The sequence below is a fragment of the Chelonia mydas genome, chromosome 1 (assembly GCF_015237465.2).
Source record: "Chelonia mydas isolate rCheMyd1 chromosome 1, rCheMyd1.pri.v2, whole genome shotgun sequence".
Lineage (NCBI taxonomy): Eukaryota > Metazoa > Chordata > Testudines > Cheloniidae > Chelonia > Chelonia mydas.
Window position 1 is genome coordinate 148665193 of NC_057849.1, and position 18947 is coordinate 148684139.

Consider the following 18947-nt stretch of genomic DNA (forward strand, 5'->3'; position numbering starts at 1 on the left):
CAGAAGGACATGGGCCTGTGCTTCCCCAGCTAACATTCTCTAAGGCCCAATTACCAATCAGGTAAGAAGAGGAAGGATTTGGGCAGCTGGGTGAGCTTTAGGTGGCTGCCTCAGCAAAGGTGCTTCCCTGCCAGATTACTGCATGGCTCCTTTGGCTGGGAAGCCAGGCAGGCTATGCACCTTTGTTGGTTTCGCAGCTGGGGAAGCCTCAAGAGGGGCCCCATGTAACAACTTATCTAAATGTTGTACGTTAGCTGCAAGTTGGGGATAGGGCAGGTAGGCACATGCAGGTTCTGGCTCACTAGTGAGGACCGTGTGATGGTGGCAGTTGTCATCTCACTGACTCATGAAGTATGAACGTAGGTCTAAGATGATGGTCACAGAGGCAGGTGATTTTGCCCCACTGGCCATCAGCTGACCCCTTGTCGCTTTTATTACACTTCTCAGCTGTGCAGCATGACAGCATGCAACAAATGTCGACAGAGGTGAAGTATTCATTGCGGATGTAGTGGGCACTTCCCCCATCACACTGTATGCTCTTTGTATCACCTTGCACAGAAAACAAGTATGCAGAGCTGACTGTAGACCAGGGCCTCCCATGTGGCAGGTGTGCTGCTGCTGCTGACAAAAGATGCTTTAAAAAAAATCAAGTCACGGTCTCAGGTTTCAAACTAAAAACTATTTCCCCATGCTAATTTTCCCCCTACTGTTACTCACACCTTCTTGTCAACTGTTTGAAATGGGCCATCCTGATTATCGCTACAAAAGTTTTTCTCCTGCTAATAATAGCTCATCTTAATTGATTTGTCTCATTAGAGTTGGTATGGCAACCCCCATCTTTTCATGTTCTCTTTATTTATTTATATATATCTTTCTACTGTATTTTCCACTGCATGCATCCAATGAAGTGGGTTTTAGCCCATGAAAGCTTATGCCCAAATAAACGTATTAGTCTCTAAGGTGCCACAATTCATGGTCTGTGTATCCAGCAAAGCTGTGTTTCTACCACCCCATGGACATACCTTTGCATTGTATAGCAATACAACAGTGCTGATTTAGAGGTGATGCACCCTAGTTACAAGGTGCAGGTCAGCATGCAAAGAGTAACGGAGGAGGAGAAGGATCTTGGAGTATTGGTTGATCATAGGATGACTATGAGCTGCCAATGTGATATGGCTGTGAAAAAAGTTAATGCAGTCTTGGGATGCATCAGGCGGGGTATTTCCAGTAGAGATAAGGAGGTTTTAGTACCTTTATACAAGGCACTGGTGATACCTCACCTGGAATACTGTGTGCAGTTCTGGTCTCCCATGTTTAAGAAGGATGAATTCAAACTGGAACAGGTACAAAGAAGGGCTACTAGGATGATCCGAGGAATGGAAAACCTGTCTTATGAAAGGAGACTCAAGGAGCTTGGCTTGTTTAGCCTAACCAAAAGAAGCTTGAGGGGAGATACGATTGCTCTCTATAAATATATCAGAGGGATAAATACCAGAGAGGGAGAGGAATTATTTGAGCTCAGTACCAATGTGGACACCAGAACAAATGGATATAAACTGGTCTTTGGGAAGTTTAGACTTGAAATTAGATGAAGGTTTCTAACCATCAGAGGAGTGAAGTTTTGGAATAGCCTTCCAAGGGAAGCAGTGGGGGCAAAATTGCTATCTGGCTTTAAGATTAAACTCGATAACTTTATCGAGGAGATGGTATGATGGGATAACATGATTTTGGTAATTAATTGATCTTTAAATATTCATGGTAAATAGACCCAGTGGCCTGTGATGGGATGTTAGATGGGGTGGGATTTGAGTTACTACAGAACATTCTTTCCTCGGTATCTGGCTACTGAATCTTGCCCATATGTTCAGGGCTTAGCTGATTGCCATATTTGGGGTCGGGAAGGAATTTTCCTCCAGGGCAGATTGGAAGAGGCCCTGGAGGTTTTTCGCCTTCTTCTGTAGCATGAGGCATGGGTCACTTGCTGGAGGATTCTCTGCACCTTGAAGTCTTTAAATCACGATTTGAGGACTTCAATAGCTCAGACGTAGGTGAGGTTTTTTGCAGGAGTGGGTGGGTGAGATTCTGTGGCCTGCGTTGTGCAGGAGGTCAGACTAGATGATCATAATGGTCCCTTCTGACCTTAGTATCTATGAGATTGAAAGAGTGAAATTTAGACTGATCAATTTATGCCCACGTGTAGTGCAAGCACACACATACAGGCTTTCCACACACATCTGTCAAAGTACCTCACTGCTGACTGGCAGCAGCCTTCTTTTCCATGTTGGGAGTACACACTGAATTTTTTTGACATTATGACATAGTGAAATGGTCACAAGAGACTGGACTAAGATCACTGAACAAATTACTTATTCAAAGCTAGTCAATTAGCCTTTGGCAATGGTACTTTTTAAACAGCCAAAACGAAGTTTCCTTTTCCAGACCTCTCAAAAGCAATGGATCTACTTGTACAGGGAACTGGATTTTCACAGTGCAATGTCCATTACCAGCATGAATGCATCTAAAGCAGCTGGCACCAAGGAATTAATCAGCATACAGTGATATTATGTCAGCTTAAGCAGCTGCCAGCTTTATTTTTTAAAGGCACCCAAAGTGCTTATTTAGGCACATAGCTGTAGATTATTGAAAGACAAAGCATTGCTCTGGCTACTTTATTGTGCCTGACAGCTAAGATGAATTAGTCATGCTCAGGGTGAACCATGGCATGGGGATGAGAACAGAATGGAAGTATCCTGCATTGAGCAACGTAATTAGCACTTGGTCTCCAAGTGCTGATCTGCAGATGGCATTTGCTTCAGAAAGGTCATCTGGGTTGTTTTTCCCCCACTAGTACTGTTGGCTGCTAGTCGCTGTCACCAAGAAGAAAGGCTCTGTCTCGGGTCATTAGGATTGATACAGAATAACAAATACAATGGCAATTGGTACATTCACCAAAACTAGAATGGTCAAAAAACTTCACAGAGTTCTGAATCACAAATTCATAAGCAAATTCCTCCACTCAGGCAAAGACAGCAACTACCATGCATGCCGCATTCTCCCCCACACTCCTGGCTTTGGAGCAGCCTAGAGCAGATAAGTGTCACTATGTAATACTGAATGAAAGGGATCGACTGATTATTTGGAAAGCATTGCACCTGCTTCTTCACAGACAGTGATCCTTCCTTCAGACATTTGGGTCTTATTAAAATGTCTTTGTAACTTTGAAAACTGGACTTAAACCTGTTTTAAACAGGAGGCTGAAAGTTGGCGAGAGTGCATTTGTTTAATGTGTGAATTAATGCATGTTGCCATGGGTGCCTCTTCTCATAAGCTGTAATACTGAGGAGGACCTAAATCAAGGACCAGAAGGACTTTCTTATACTGAGAGTTAAACATGGTGCTATTTATCTGCTCACAGCTTATTTGTGTTGAGATTGTTTGGATGAATGTAGTACTTGTGAAAGGTATCACAGTGACTTGGGCCATGGTGTGAACATGGGGGTAGCATGGTCTAGTGGTTAGAACAGGGGGGTTAGGAATCCGGAGGCTTCAGTTCTGTGCTTCACTCTGCTGCTGATTTGCTGTGTGTCCTTGGGCAAATCATGGAACGTCTCGCATCTCAGTTTCTTCCTCACTTGTACAATACTTATCCAAATGTATAAAGTGCTTTGGGAACTCAAAGCTTCATGAATTAGTCACGGAAAAGCTCATTGCTCAGGCTGTAGCGCATCAAGGTTCTCCACACCACATCACTCCACTAATTCTTCATGCGCCAATCCTTCGTCTCCTTGCTTAGACTGTCATCAGCGGAGTTAAAATAACCTTCAATTACTGTTTATTTTGACAGGATCATCTCTTAACTCGCTTACCCTAGGAAATGGATGGATTTCCTACCGTTATAGCAGCTTCTTTTGAAAAAGATTGTGTTAAAGAAGGTGGCAGTAGTGACTATAACTCTTATGAAAAGATGCAGTATCTGCTTACGTGGCCTTTGAAACACATTTGTTTCTGCAACATGACAATCCTAGTGAATATAAACTGGGATTTTTGGCAAGGACGGAGAAGCATTATGTGATTTCTAGGCATCCTTGCCAATGCCAGATATATTAAGATGCTGCTGCAGATTCTGCTATCCCAGCAAGCTGTCAACCACAGAACTCTTCCTTGTCAGTATTTAGGACAGCATTTTTAAGAGGTGTGGGATATGTTTCAGTATTAAGTGTTTTTAAAGAGGGAAATTATGGATTTAGACCATATTTTCACATCTCGGTCCCAAACCTTAGGTACCAAAATAAGTGGCCTTAATTGTAGAGTGGCCTGAGCACAGGTTTAAGTAACTAACTGTAGAGACCAAAGATGGAAAATTCTGGATTTAGTGGCTAGGTTCTACCAGGTGTCAGTATTATTAGCATACCATGGTACGATTCACGTAAGGCAGCAGTCACCCTCATGTTACTAAGAGGTGAGGACGGACAGGTTTTGTCAGCCATAAGTCATTAAAAAATCAAAAACTTAGGAGTGCTAGAAGTAGAATGTCACTCAAACTACTGGTTCTTAAAAAGAATATTGCCCCAATCTTCCAAGGAGAGTGGAATCCTTTATCACACAGCACTGCAGTCGAGGGACTTAGGACAGCTTCAGGGGAAAAATCTTTGACTCCATCATCCCCTCATTTCCTCACTGATCTTCATAGTGGGTGCTGAGCCAGGGACATGTCCACTGCAGGCAATGTTACTCCTTTACATTTTCCTCCCTGGCTGCCCCACAGTATCATTCCCACTGGCTTGATTGTGGCATTTGAATTGATGACAGGTAGGCTGTTACAAGCATGGGTCTTCGGGTATAGAGCAAGCTTGGGCTACAACCTGATGCTGTACATGATTGCTACCAATGGGAAAATACCCATTCAGAATAGGAAGTAGCTTCCAGGAGCTGTGAGGGCAAATGGGCTAAAGAGATTTTTTTTTTTTTTGAATCACTAAAGGGGGACCAGGTAGTGTTCTGAACGCTTGCCAGCTTATCAAACAGGTGGCAGGCAGCTTTTCAGTACAATCTTTCTGAGCCAGGAAAAAGTTTTAGTGAGAGCATTCACTCTATAAAAAAAAATTGCAAAAATGATTTTTTGCTTAATTAGCTCTTAAAAATAAGAGCCAGTTCTGAACTTGAGAAAAGATTTCTAAGAGTGCTGAAAGGACAGGCTCTCATTGGTATTCATAACTGTGTTCACTTGCTGTTCTACTTTTGGCCAGTACTGTATTCTGTAGGAGATAATGTTTTAAAAAATCCTCATACCATGTACAAAACATAAGAATTTGTTTTTAAGGAAAAACTGCAGAAAAATCAAGTGAGAAACAAGCAAAAACAAAATACATTTTACTGGAGAAATCCTTCCCCATAATGGAACATGCATATTGCCATTGTAGTTGCTATTCAGCCTTACAAACTGATATTGGGTGTCTAGATTCATGGGTAATTCCTTGTCGGATGTTCTATTCCGAATGAATTGAGAGATGTTTCAGGACACACTGGTAGTTAAAAATGTACAAGGAAAATCCCACTAGTTACTCCAAGATCCTAAAATAGCTCCATTTCTTACAGAGTCATGTTCAGAGATTAATTCCTTTAAATAGAAGAACCTCATGAGCATGGTTAAATAGCTGTAATAAAGAAGTGAATCTGGTCCTTTTGTAGGATAACGAAGCATAAACTAATTGAAGGTTGCAGACAGCATTGGTTGCTAAGTACTAAATTAAAATAATTGGCATAGCAATTGAGATCTACCTGATCTGTTTATCTTATTTTATCTAATAAAATAGAATATGCTGTAGCATCACCAGTTAGTTTAATATTCAGCAAATATTTTCCCCTAAACCCTAAAAGAAATGACTGTATAATTTATTGGTTTTACTTTAATTGTTTGCATTTAAAACACTCCCTTGTATGAAAATGCAAAGGTGAAGTCTAAAAATTTCAAACATGGATGCCTAAAACTTGAGTCCTAAATCTATAATTCAACACCTAAAATAAAAGTGGCCTGATTTTCATGGGGGCCGAACGTATGCAGTGCCCAACAGCTTTGTGGCTGCTCAGCATTTCTGAAAAATCAAGCCACCTATTTTTAGGTGTCTAATTATAGATTGAGGAGCCTTAACTTTAGGCATCAGGTCTGAGAACTCTGTTCTCATTTATTTGAGTTTGCTGATGCATTTTTTCAGTATCTTAATTCACAGCTCAAATCCCAGTAGTCAGCTAAAAAAGCACTTTAGCAGCTGATATTATGGAGTATCAAAATGCTGCTGTCACGGTTTCACATGACACTGAGTTCAGATGCTGCGTGACAGTTCCGAACTCCCGTCTCCATTTCTTGTCATGGCGAGAGGCCGCACTTTGCTGCTTTAAGTGCCTGGGAGATGCCCATCCTGGCAGCACAAAGCCTTGCTGTAGTGCCAGCTGCTGTCACTCTAGGTGCCAGACACCAAACACTCTTTGCTGCGTTTAAATAACAATGAAGCCCCTTCACTTGGGGAACCATAAGTAGGTGTGGGGGAAATACAGAAGGATGGATTTCCATAGCTACAAGTCAGCATCTCTAAATTCAGTCTGGAAGGTTCTATAATTTTGGGGGAGCCGGAAAAATAAAGAACATAAAATGTAGTCAGGTGAATAAATGTTCAGTTGATGCCACGTATATCTTTTCCACAAGGAGACAAAGGAGGTTCTTTGGCTAGGGTGCTGGCCTGGAACACGTGGGTTCAATTCTCAGCTCCACCACACACTTCCTCTGTGACCTTCAGCAAGTCTCTGTGCCTCAGTTCCCCTTCGGTAAAACTTCCCTACCTCACAGGGGTGTTATGAGGGATAAATACATTAGACATTATGAGGCACTCAGATACTGCAGTGTGGGTGGGGGGAGAAAGGGAAGGATATAAGTACCTCAGACAGATATTGCACAGACAACAGAGTTTGGAAAAAACACTTTAAATCTTTTGGTTTCCTCAGCATTCCCCATCTAGAAAATAGGGATAATAATACCTTTGTAAATCGTTTTGAAATCCTAGGTTGAAAAGCACTATGCTATTGCAAAGTATTATTTTATTGAAGCATTTATATTGTGTTTGTGGGGTTTTGTTTTTTGTTGTTTTTTTTTACAAATGTCTCAAGGTGTTTCCTAATTTACAGCCAGATAAAAGTAGCATCAGACATAAAGCACTGTGAGCTGTGATTTAAAAAACTAACTTGGCCTACCACTAGCCACTAATGGATGGGTGGTTGATTCCATAGCTGTAGAGCATCATTGCCAAAATCCCATGCCCAAAGGTAACTCCCCCAAGTAACCTTTATGATCACACTGGATAGGGTGCCAGTGACAGCCTCTGATCTGTGTCTGATCAACTGACCACACAGTAAAAACAACGAGGAGTCCTTGTGGCACCTTAGAGACTAACAGATTTATTTGGGCATAAGCTTTCGTGCACTAGAACCTACTTCATCAGATGCATGGAGTGGAAAATACAGGAGCAGGTATAAATACATGAAAAGATGGGAGTTCCCTCACCAAATGTGAGGTCAGTCTAACGAGGCAATTCAATTGACAGCAGGATACCAAGGGAGGAAAAATAACTTTTGAAGTGGTAATGGGAGTGGCCCATTTCACACAGTTGACAAGAAGGTGTGAGTAACAATAGGGGGAAATTAGTATTGGGGAAATTAAGTTTAGGTTTTGTAATGACCCATCCACTCCCAGTCTTTATTCAGGCCTAATCTGATGGTGTCCAATTTACAAATTAATTCCAGTTCTGCAGTTTCACGCTGGAGTCTGTTTTTAAAGTTTTTTTGTTGAAGAATTGCAACTTTTAGGTCTGTTATTTAGTGACCAGGGAGACTGAAGTGTTTTCCTACTGGTTTTTGAATGTTATGATTCCTGATGTCAGATTTATGTCCATTTATTCTTTTGTGTGGAGACTGTCCAGTTTGGCCAATGAACTTGGCAGAGGGGCACTGCCCGCACATGATAGCATATATCACATTGGTAGATGTGCAGGTGAACGAGCCCCTGATGGTGTGGCTGATGTGATTAGGTCCTACGATGGTGCCCCTTGAATAGATATGTAGACAGAGTTGGCACCAGGGTTTGTTGCAGGGTTTGGTTCCTGGGTTAGTGGTTCTGTTGTGTGGTGTGTAGTTGCTGGTGAGTATTTGCTTCAGGTTGGAGGGCTGTCTGTAAGCAAGGACTGTCCTGTCCCCCAAGGTCTGTGAGAGTGAGGGATTGTCCTTCAGGATAGGTTGTAGATCTTTGATGATGTGCTGGAGAGGTTTTAGTTGGGGGCTGAAGGTGACGGCTAGTGGCGTTCTGTTACTTTCTTTGTTGGGCCTGTCTTGTAGTAGGTGACTTCCGGGTACCCTTCTGGCTCTGTCAATCTGTTTCTTCACTTCACCCGCTTGATAGAGATGCTGTAGGTGTTTGTCTCTGTCTGAGGGATCGGAGCAAATGCGGTTGTATCTTAGAGCTTGGCTGTAGACAATGGATCATGTGATGTGGTCTGGATGAAAGCTGGAGGCATGTAGGTAAGTATAGCGGTCAGCAGGTTTCCGGTATAGGGTGGTGTTTATGTAACCATCGCTTATTTGCACTGTAGTGTCTAGGAAGTGGACCTCTTGTGTGGACTGGTCCAGGCTGAGGCTGATGGTTGGGTGAAAATTGTTGAAATCTTGGTGGAATTCCTCAAGGGCCTCCTTCCCATGAGTCCAGATGATGAAGATGTCATCAGTGTAGCACAAATAGAGTAGGGGCATAAGGGGACGAGAGCTGAGGAAGCGTTGTTCTAAGTCAGCCATAAAAATGTTGGCATACTGTGGGGCCATGCAGGGGAGGGATAGCTCAGTGGTTTGAGCATTGGCCTGCTAAACCCAGGCTTGTGAGTTCAATCCTTGAGGGGGCCATTTAGGGATCTGGGGCAAATATTGGGGATTGGTCCTGCTTTGAGTAGGGGGTTGGACTAGATGACCTCCTGAGGTCCCTTCCAACCCTGTGATATTCTATGATTGTACCCATAGCAGTCCCGCTGACTTGAAGGTATAAATTGTCTCCAAATCTGAAATAGTTGTGAGTGAGGACAAAGTTCAGCCACCAGGTTTGCCGTGATGGTATCGGGGATGCTATTCCCGATGGCTTGTAGTCCATCTTTGTGTGGAATGTTGGTGTAGAGGGCTTCTACATCCAGAGTAGCTAAAATGTTTTTTTCTGGAAGATCACCAAAGGATTGTAGTTTCCTCAGGAAGTCAGTGGTGTCTCGAAGATAGCTGGGAGTGCTGGTAGCGTAGGGCCTGAGGAGAGAGTCTACATAGCCAAATAATCCTGCTGTCAGGGTGCCAATGCCTGAGATGATGGGGCATCCAGGATTCCCAGGTTTATAGATTTTGGATAGCACATAGAATACCCCTGGTTGGGGCTCTAAGGGTGTGTCAGTATAGATTTGTTCCTGTGCTGCATTAGGGAGCTTCTTGAGCAGATGGTGTAGTTTCTTTTGGTAATCCTCAGTGGGGTCAGAGGGTAATGGCCTGTAGAATGTGGTGTCAGAGTTGTCTAGCAGCCTCTTGTTCCTATTCACACAGTGTAGTTAATTAGATCTTTTCCATTCATGGAAAAATGAACTAGGTATTAGCTGCCACCAAATTCACCCTTGTTTTTAGTGTGCAGGTTTGGTAGGGAGAAGGGCTCCCTCTGTAAGAGTGAGGTAGTATGTTTTGATCACAATTGCTAGACTGTTTCCTTTTGCAGAGAATGGGACAGACATTGCTTTCTCCTACTTTTCTGCTCCCCTTATCCTGCAATCCTGGGGCCGTCCAGGAGCTGGTTTAGCCCTTGGCAGAAGCTAGAATAACCTCAGAGGCTCTAACTTGTGCTGGCTATAAACAACTCCATAGGGGCCATTTTGTCAGCCCTGGATTGCCGGAGCACAGTGCAGTCTGGTGATGCTCCCACCCACTGTGACCACACTTCCTACATCAGTGAAAGGACGTGGGTGGTGTAGAATGGCTGCATACTACCTAGGGATTCCCCTAGAACAGTGGTGCCCAAACTTTTCTTGTCGCCCCCCTCCCCCCCTTACCAGTAATGGCATCTGTCCACACCCCCTAGTTGGCTCAGCAGAGGAACGTAGGCTGAAGGTGGAGCCGGGGGCAGAACTGGGGAGAGGGGAGGAGCTGTGGCTAGAGGCGGATCTGGGCTGGGGGTGAAGAGGGAGTGAGGGCGGAGCTGGGCTGGGGCCAGAGCTAGTGTTGCCAGGTGTCTGGTTTTCAACTGGAATGCCCAGTCGAAAAAGGACCCTGGTGGCTCTGGTCAGCACAGCTGACCAGGCCACTAAAAGCCCGGTTGGCCGCAGCCATTGCCGGCTCCATGAGGCTCCCAGAAGCAGCCAGCATGTCTTCCGGCTCCTAGGTGCAGGGACGGCCAGGGGGCTCCGCGTGTTGACCCCACCCCGAGCGCTGGCTCCGCAGATCCCATTGGCTGGGAACTGTGGCCAGTGGAAGCTGTGGGGGTGTCACCTGCAGATGGGGGCAGCGCATAGAATTCCTTGGCTGCCCCTGTGCCTAGAAGCCAGAGGGACATGCCAGCTGCTTCCGGGAGCCGCCTGAGGTAAGCAAGACCCCAAACACCTTCCTGCACCCTAACACCCTGCCCCAGCCCCGATCCCCCTCCCACATTCCAAACCCCTCAGCTCTACCTTCCAGCCCAGAGCCCCCTCCCACACCCCAACCCCCTGCCCCAGCCAGGTGAAAATGGCAGGGGCAGGGCAAGGGTGTTTGGTTTTCTACCGTCAGAAAGTTGGCAGCCCTAGACACAGTGAAGGGAGAGTGGAGCTGCGGCTGGGGCCGGAGCTGCGGCTGGGGATGGAGTGGAGCTGTGGCTGGGGGGGTAGCTGGGCTGAGGGCAGAGCAGGGCTGGGTGGTGCTCCCCACGCCTTGGGAGGGCTGGCCTGGGCCGCACTGAACGCCCCCTCCCCAAACATTCCTCCACGCCCTATAAGGGGTATGCCCCACAGTTTGGGGACCACTGCACTAGAGAAGGGAAGTTCCCGGCTGGCCTGTTAAAGTAGCTTTCCAGTTGCTTTGTACTACCTGAATGTGTTGCATTTAACATTTGCTAAAACAGAAAGTTCTGACAATCTTTTCTTTTCCCAGGCATCTTCATGGTCCTTTCTCTGCTGTCGATTGTATATGGTGCATTACGCTGCAATATCCTGGCTATTAAGATTAAGTATGATGATTATGACATCAGCGTGAAAGCTGCAGCCTACCTCTGCATATTCCTCTGGAGAAGCTTTGAGATTGCCACCCGGGTTGTAGTCTTGGTCCTTTTCAGTTCTGTGCTTCAAATCTGGGTCCTGCCTGTGGTGCTCCTGAATTTCTTTGGCTTTTTCTTTTACCCCTGGATTCTCTTTTGGCAAAGCAAGTCCCCTTTCCCTGAAAATATAGAGAAGGCTTTGACCAGGGTGGGCACGACCATTGTACTGTGCCTCCTCACCTTCTTGTATGCTGGCATTAACGTGTTCTGCTGGTCAGCAGTGCAGCTGAAGCTAAATGATCCTGACTTAATTAACAAATCCCAAAATTGGTACCGACTGGCTGTATATTATATGCTACGGTTCACTGAGAATGCCTTCCTCCTCTTGCTGTGGTATGTCTATAAAACAGACGTCTACCTGTACGTGTGTGCCCCTTTATTAGTCGTGCAGCTGCTGATTGGCTATTGCATGGCCATCCTGTTCATGCTGGTGTTCTACCAGTTCTGCCACCCTTGCAAAAAGCTCTTCTCATCCACTATTGCAGAAGGTTTGCTGTCATGTTTCAAGTACCTCTGCTTTGCTTGCAAACCGCCTAAGGCCACCGTGCCTGTGGATAAGGCGAGCTTGAAATCACCGGATGGTACTGGTGACGATTCACAGGCCAGTGACAAGACAAATGAGTCTCAGAATGGGAATCCGCATCAGAGTGTTTCTTCCAATGCGTAAAGTGGCTAGTGGCAAGCAGGCAGAACCGGAAAGCTACTGCAGTTACCCAAAGCGTTGTGTACCTTGGACTCTGAGCCTTGTTAATTTTTCTGCCAGTCCAGCTGTACTGCATGGGTACTCTGACATGCACACGCATACGGCACACTTGACGTGTGTACACATACAGCAACCACTGTCTGTGGATTTATATTACATGGTGATTCCACACAGAGGTTTATCATCTGCTTAGTCTGAAATCCCTACAGGAGATGTCTTTAAATAGTAACAAAATGGACCTGACCCTGGTCTGGTTCCTTCAGGAGGTCTGAGGAGAATGAGAAGACCTAGGAAATGCAATTTGTAGAGAGTATCATGAGAGCAGGCCACTTCAGCATGGAAGCTGAGCATAGTCCTGGACTACCTAGTAATTGTAGATGATTAGCTGTGGTCTAGCTGGTTTTCTGCTTTTAAGATAATCAGCTCTTACGTCACATGCATCCGACGAAGTGGGTATTCACCCACGAAAGCTCGTGCTCCAATACGTCAGTTAGTCTATAAGGTGCCACAGGACTCTTTGCCAGCTTTTACATCCTGACTGGTGCAATACCATACCACAGTCCTTTGTGACATCAGGACTGGACTGCTTCAAGGCATTCTGTACTAGGCTGCCTAAGACGCAGGCCAGTTCCCTACTGCTAGCATTGGAGTGTGATTATTTCTGAGAATGGCCAGAGGGCATTAGGCTGATGCACTCTTTCACTGTCTGCATTTGCCACTTCTTAGTTTGCAGATCGAGTTTAAAGTATACATTGTAATGTTTAAAGCCTTGAATGGACGGGGTGTCATGTACATTACCAAACGCCTGACACAGTGTGTCTGGAACCATCTCTAACTAGAGGCAGAGTGGGGCTTCCATATCAATGGGTCGTATAGCAGCAAAAGAAATTCAGCCCATCTTTTTCATTTAATGTTATGTTTTGGTTATCACAGCATCAGTATTTTGGACTACCTTGCCCTGTTGACTTCAGAAGTGCCACAGATTTGAGTCCTTTTAAAAGAGGAGCTTAAAGACTTTTTGGCACAACATCACCTTGATTAATCAAAATGATTTGTGTGCTTCATAAGGTGCTGAGAACGCTTTGGCAGCTGGGCACCCCAGAAAGACAATTTATTAGGAGCGTTTTAAAAAGAGGTTTGTTTTGTTTTAAAATGCAATATATTGACTGCAAGTCTGAAGAATGTATTCACTTATTCAGCCTTTCATGTTTGATTCAGCGCCTTGTGTTTGTCCTGAGCCTAACACTCTGTGGGAGCTACTGGAAATAAATGATAGGAATTCATTAGCTGGAATCCCCTTTACCATTCATTGGCTAAGTCTCTATTCTGCTTTAAAGTAGAACGTGACGTCCTTGAAAGAAACCATGATATCAATGCACCTGTATCAGAATTGGCATGAGATGGGAGTAGGGACAGAGACATGGAAAGTTGCACTCGCTCCTAGAATGCTGCAAGAGTCTGAGCTCTTTTTATTACTGGAGTCTAAATGAATGTTTTCATGCTGCGCTTGTACAGTGTAGCTATTATTTTTTTACTTTGGTCTGTGTGTGTGCATGTGGCATATATATATTGAATACCTCATTACTTTATGAGGTGGGATAGTGTAAAGGCTTTCTTGGCATGAGTTTGGCATGGGCATGTGACTCACATGTGGGGTCGACACCTACTCTGTCAATTAGTCCACTTCCCCAGGTAGGTTTGGAATAAGTTCTTGGGGAGACTGCAATATTTCTGTGTAAAGAAGAAACATTCTAGATCATTTGCAGAAGTTTCTTAAACAATGAGTTAGAGGAACAGATGGTGGAAGCTGTAATTGTCTTCAATGGAGCTACACTGATTTACACCAGCTAAGAATATAGTGCAGAATTTTTTTTCTCGGTTCAAGCCTGTACAGTTGGACACACAGGGGTGTATTTTCCAACTTACAGTAGAACCTCAGAGTTGCAAACACCAGAAGTAATCAGTTAAACACACTCCTCCTTTGGAACTGGAAGTAAGCAATCAGGCGGCAGCAGAGACCAAAAAAAAATAAATAAATACAGTACAGTACTGGGTTAAACGTAAACTACTAAAAAATTAAGGGAAAGCAGCATTTTTCTTCTCATAGTAAAGTTTCAAAACTGTATTAAGTCAATGTTCAGTTGTAAACTTTTGAAAGAACCGTAACGTTTTTGTTCAGAGTTACGAACATTTCAGAGTTACAAACCACCTCCATTCCCAAGGTGTTCGTAACTCTGAGGTTCTGCTGTACTTTGATGAAGTTGGGTGTCTAACTTCATATTTAAACACCCAATTGATTATGAAAATCATCAGTAGGTTCCTGAATACCTAAGTAGGTGCTAATTTAGCACCTAGGTCTGACATTTCGCCCCTTGGCAATTAAGGCAGTTTAGCTCACCTTGAAGAAAAGATATTACTCCTGGGGAAATTCTGTGCCAAAAAAGTTAAAATTCTGTGCACAATATTTTAAAATTCTGAAAAATCTGTATATTTTATTTGTCAAAATAACACTATACAATCACACCAATTTCAATTATTTTAGTATTTCATTTCAAAATACCTATCAGCAGCTATACAATGTAGACCAGCCCAATGTCTGTAACAATACAGACACACAAAAATTCCTGCGGGAGTAGAGTTAAGGAAGCCCCTACAACAACCCAGTTCCTCTGCCCCTTCCTGCCAGAGCCCAGCAGGGGGGCCAGACATCCACATCCCCTCCCTCTCCAGAGCCCAGTTGCAGGCCCCCCCCTCCAGCCCAGACACTCACACGCACCCCCTCCCCACCAGAGCCGAGCTGCGGGCCTGCCCCCAGCCCAGACACCCGCATCCCCTACGCGCCCCCAGAGCCCAGCTGCACCTCCAGCCCGGAAACTTGCACCCCTCCGCCACAGAGAGCAGGGATCCAGAGGGAGAAGCAGCCTGATGCTGGCTCCAGGGCTTGTATAGAGTTTCATGCATGGTGCCTCCTTCCTTCAGGGTGTCCGGGGAACTGCAGCTGTCTGGCACCCTCTAGCTTCCTCCCTCTCCCCCTGGCTCTGCTGGGTCCAGTGCTCCCTAGTAGCAGCTAGCAACTCTACAGCCCATTTCTGGGGTGGGGGGAAGGAAATTGCGCAAAAACATGAATTTCTGTGCAAATTCTGCATTGTGCAGTGGTGCAGAATTCCCCCACAAATAGGATATTAAGAATAATACCAATGCAGTTCTCTGAGATATTTCTAAAGCATTTTCCCCTGTAATTCATATGGTTTATGTGGGATAAATAATGGTGGTGTGATTTTGCCATTTGGGAAACTGTGATCTTCCCAAATTCAGGCCAATAAGATACTTATACCACACTAAAATAAATAGCAGAAGTTGACATCTGAGAGTCTAGTATACACATAGCCATAGTGAGTAGTGTTTTCTTTTACATACAAATAATGAAGTTCTGTGTATATACATATTTTTAGAGAATGTTCTGTGTTTACTATTTTTATACTGGTCTATTGAAATGCATGTAGAGGCTACTGAATATATTAAATAATTATAATGATGACTATATATGGGTTTTGTTGCAGTTCTGATGCCTTTGCCTTAGCTATGCAGAGGTAGCCAATTATATCTGAGATAATAGGTCAAATACTTTTTCCATGTAAGTGTTATTGTTTAAGGCTGCCATGCTCCAAATATTCAGTCACTACATCTAAGAGAGGAGGTTAAATAAACCCATCAGATAACACGGCTGCCATATAAATTTTTGATCAAGCTGTCTTACTGCTGGTGGGAAGAGTATATGAAGGAAGGCTGGAGGCAAAAGCCCTGTGCAGTGTTGGACTCTGTATTTTAAAGGATAGCTGTTGAGCCACATTTTCCCCGTCATCCTAATTGTACTATGGGTCAGGCTCTGATGCACGACTGTCCTGGGGTACTAATGGTTACATTGATCCTATGCATGTAGTGACTAGGAGTCCACACAAAAAACCTTGCTTCAACATTGACTGTCACTGATCAGAAACACTGGTGTCAGATCTGTACTCTAGTGGGTCAGTGTGGAGCATGAATTAAAGCTTTTACCTAGCTATTCATATTGAGAAAGGGACAGTGGTAGCGATGATTGTCTGTGTGTGTGTGTGTGTGTGTGTGTGTGATTTTTCAGATGAAGGCTTGCAGGACCTGGTTCTTGTCTATTCTCACATATTTGTAAAACAAAGAAATGTTGATTAAAATGATGAAACATATTTGTGTCAGTCCCAATTCTTAGAACTTCACTTTTTAGAAACCCAAGTTTAAGGTTACACCACATGGGCATGTTTCATGTCACACCAGGTCCATGTGGACAGAATGTAACATGGGTTTGTGTTATCTAGGTAGTATACTTGGGAAGGAAAAAGGAATCAGTGTTCTTAGTGGGCAGCATGTACTACTAAAGATATTAATTAATCAGAAAAGTTGCTTTGTAAGTGAGCTACCAGTATAAAGAGACTTGACTCAAATAAGGAAAGGAAACCCTAACATTATATGGCAAATGACTGTAGGGTTGCCAGTTCTTCTGATTTTTATCACGAATCTCATGATGTTTTCCTTCAAGCCCCAGATCATGGAATTACGTGATTGGGTGAGAATCTCAGCTTTTCCTTTTTTTTTAAAGTAAGACCCTAGCCCTCATCGTTGCAGAGAAAAGATTGAAAATGAGACCCTCTAAAATCTCAAGAACCAGAAGGCAAATGAAAATAACTTTCTCTCACTCACATTTTAAATCTCATAGTTTTTAGCCAATCTCATGATTTTGGGGACCTGACTCATAAAAAGTCAGTGCAGGGAGCTGAACTTGGTAGCTTCTCAAGGTCCTTTCCAGCACTACATATCTGAATGCTTGGAGTTGGCAAGACTGATATATATTTTAAAACAAAATAGCTGAAAACCAGTTTTTTATGAGCATACCAGCTCCTAGCTTTTCTCTGCAAGAGTTGCTAATATCCAAACACGTAAAGCAGAAATTTTCTTTCATTCCCTGTGCTATTCTAAGTTAGGGTGACCACATTTTCAAAAGGCAAAAAAGCTCCTCCTCTTCCCACAAGGCCCTGCCCCCTGGCCAGGCCAGAAGCCGGAGCTGGGCTGTGGTAAGAGCTGCCCAGGGATCTCGGGCCACTATGGGAAGCGGGACCCTCCAGTTTGTTCAGCCAGACAACCTACTATATTGCTGGGGGTGGAGGTGGGGGAGAGAGATCCAATCTTATAAAAACAGCAAAATTTTACCAGAGAAAAAATTGTCAATTCTATTCTTTGCTAAAATTTGACCCAGGCCATAGTGGGAACCCATTATTGCTGACAGAAATGGCAATCATTTCCCCTTAACTGAGTAGCAAGGTCTTGTGAAATTTTCAATTTATAAATGAATGCAGTGCATACTTGCAGAGCTCTAACTGCAGGCCAGGATTAAGTACATTTAGAAGTGGGAGCCAATTGCAGGATGCCAATTGTTGCCTGGTGAGATTTTAGAAAGGACACATGGTTGCATGAACAAGCTAAGCAATACAGCAACAGTTACGATTGCAGTTTTGTGCCTTTCTGGTTAAAGTGAACTCAGAAAAAACGGAGACAGGCATAGCATGTATTTGAGATATAAATAGAAAATAATGTCTAAACATATTAATGTATGGGTGTGCACTAGGTGTCTGCACAGATTCCCGATTCTCAAGGTAGCCTGTATTTAGTATCCCAAGATTTTCAAAAGTAACAAGTAAATCCACTGTTTGGGTGTCCAACTTGAAACCCTTCAGACAGGCCTGAATTTCATAAAGTGCTAGCAGCTACCCTCTGAAAAACAGGCTCCTCTAAGGTGTCCCGAGTTGGGCATCCAAAAATTGAGGCAATTAAAATCACTAGTGACTTTTGAAAATCTTGGCCAAGAGCAAAATGCCTTTACTTTCTCCAAATAGGACATTCAGGACAAAAATAGGACATTTGACCTGAGACCAGGTACAGAGCTGATTAGCTCACTGAAGAATAGAATTCGCCTTAGGGGTATTCAAGACCTCTGTGGGGAAACAGTGCACAGTGCATGCTCACACTACATCTACCTTAAACCTCTGCTATTAGGTCCTCACTTTCATGAGAATTAATATCCACATACACATTTTAGCAGAAAATAGCCATACATAATATATGTTTCAAAGATTAGCTTTTGAAAATTTTCTTCAAATATCTTTTCATCTGGCTAACCTCTCCTGTCAGTCTACAACTTTAATCATCCATAAATGATGTGTCCAACAAAATGATGCATGGTATATTTTGATAAGCAGAAAACAGAGTCAGAGGTAGTCAGGTTTCAGATTAATTCACTTTGACTTCTACAGCCTTCTGAACTTCTAAGCATTAAATGAGGACTATAGCATCTCACTGAAAGACACTTGAACTATATTTATGTCGTGGTTATGTATGCATTGCTGTGCTTGTAAACAGACTGTCCGTTTTGTATCCTGAGTTGTGCCAAATACAGTAACTGTAACAAATACAAAGCTATATGCTTGCATCTGCTGCTCTGCAGTCGGTGACCCTAATAAATTTTGTTTATGTTCTTTAGGCTGTATTTCTTCCTGTTTTTTTCCCCTTGTTGTCTATTGCATTATGAAGGCAATATTGGAATATAGGTGTTATTATAGAAAGGAACAACAAAACATTCACATCATTTTTTCTAGGGTTGCTTTTTTTAAGGGTCACTGTTGTGAAAATGGGAGTGTACAGATGCTTCCATGTCCTTGAAAATGGTTGATACTATATGCAGACTGCTAGCAAGATTCCGCTCAGATGCGTTCAGAACCTGCTGAAAAAAGGCATTACAAAGGGACTGGAAAAGAGATTTTCCTGGAAAAGAAAAGTAGACACCAGAACTACATTTAGAGAATACAATTATTAGAACTA

At 43.6% G+C, this 18947-nt stretch overlaps 1 protein-coding gene across 3 annotated transcripts in view; it reads left to right on the top strand.

The window, feature by feature from the left end:
• The window catches only part of XK (X-linked Kx blood group), a 28815-nt gene extending 10207 nt beyond the window's left edge, over positions 1 to 18608 (top strand). For all 3 annotated transcript variants that reach the window (XM_037902194.2, XM_037902202.2, XM_043538032.1), the window contains one exon: positions 11179 to 18608. In XM_037902194.2, the coding sequence (XP_037758122.1) occupies positions 11179 to 12008 (830 nt within the window). In that variant the 3' untranslated portion in view covers positions 12009 to 18608. The remainder of the gene's footprint in view (positions 1 to 11178) is intronic.
• The last annotated feature ends 339 nt before the right edge of the window (positions 18609 to 18947 follow it).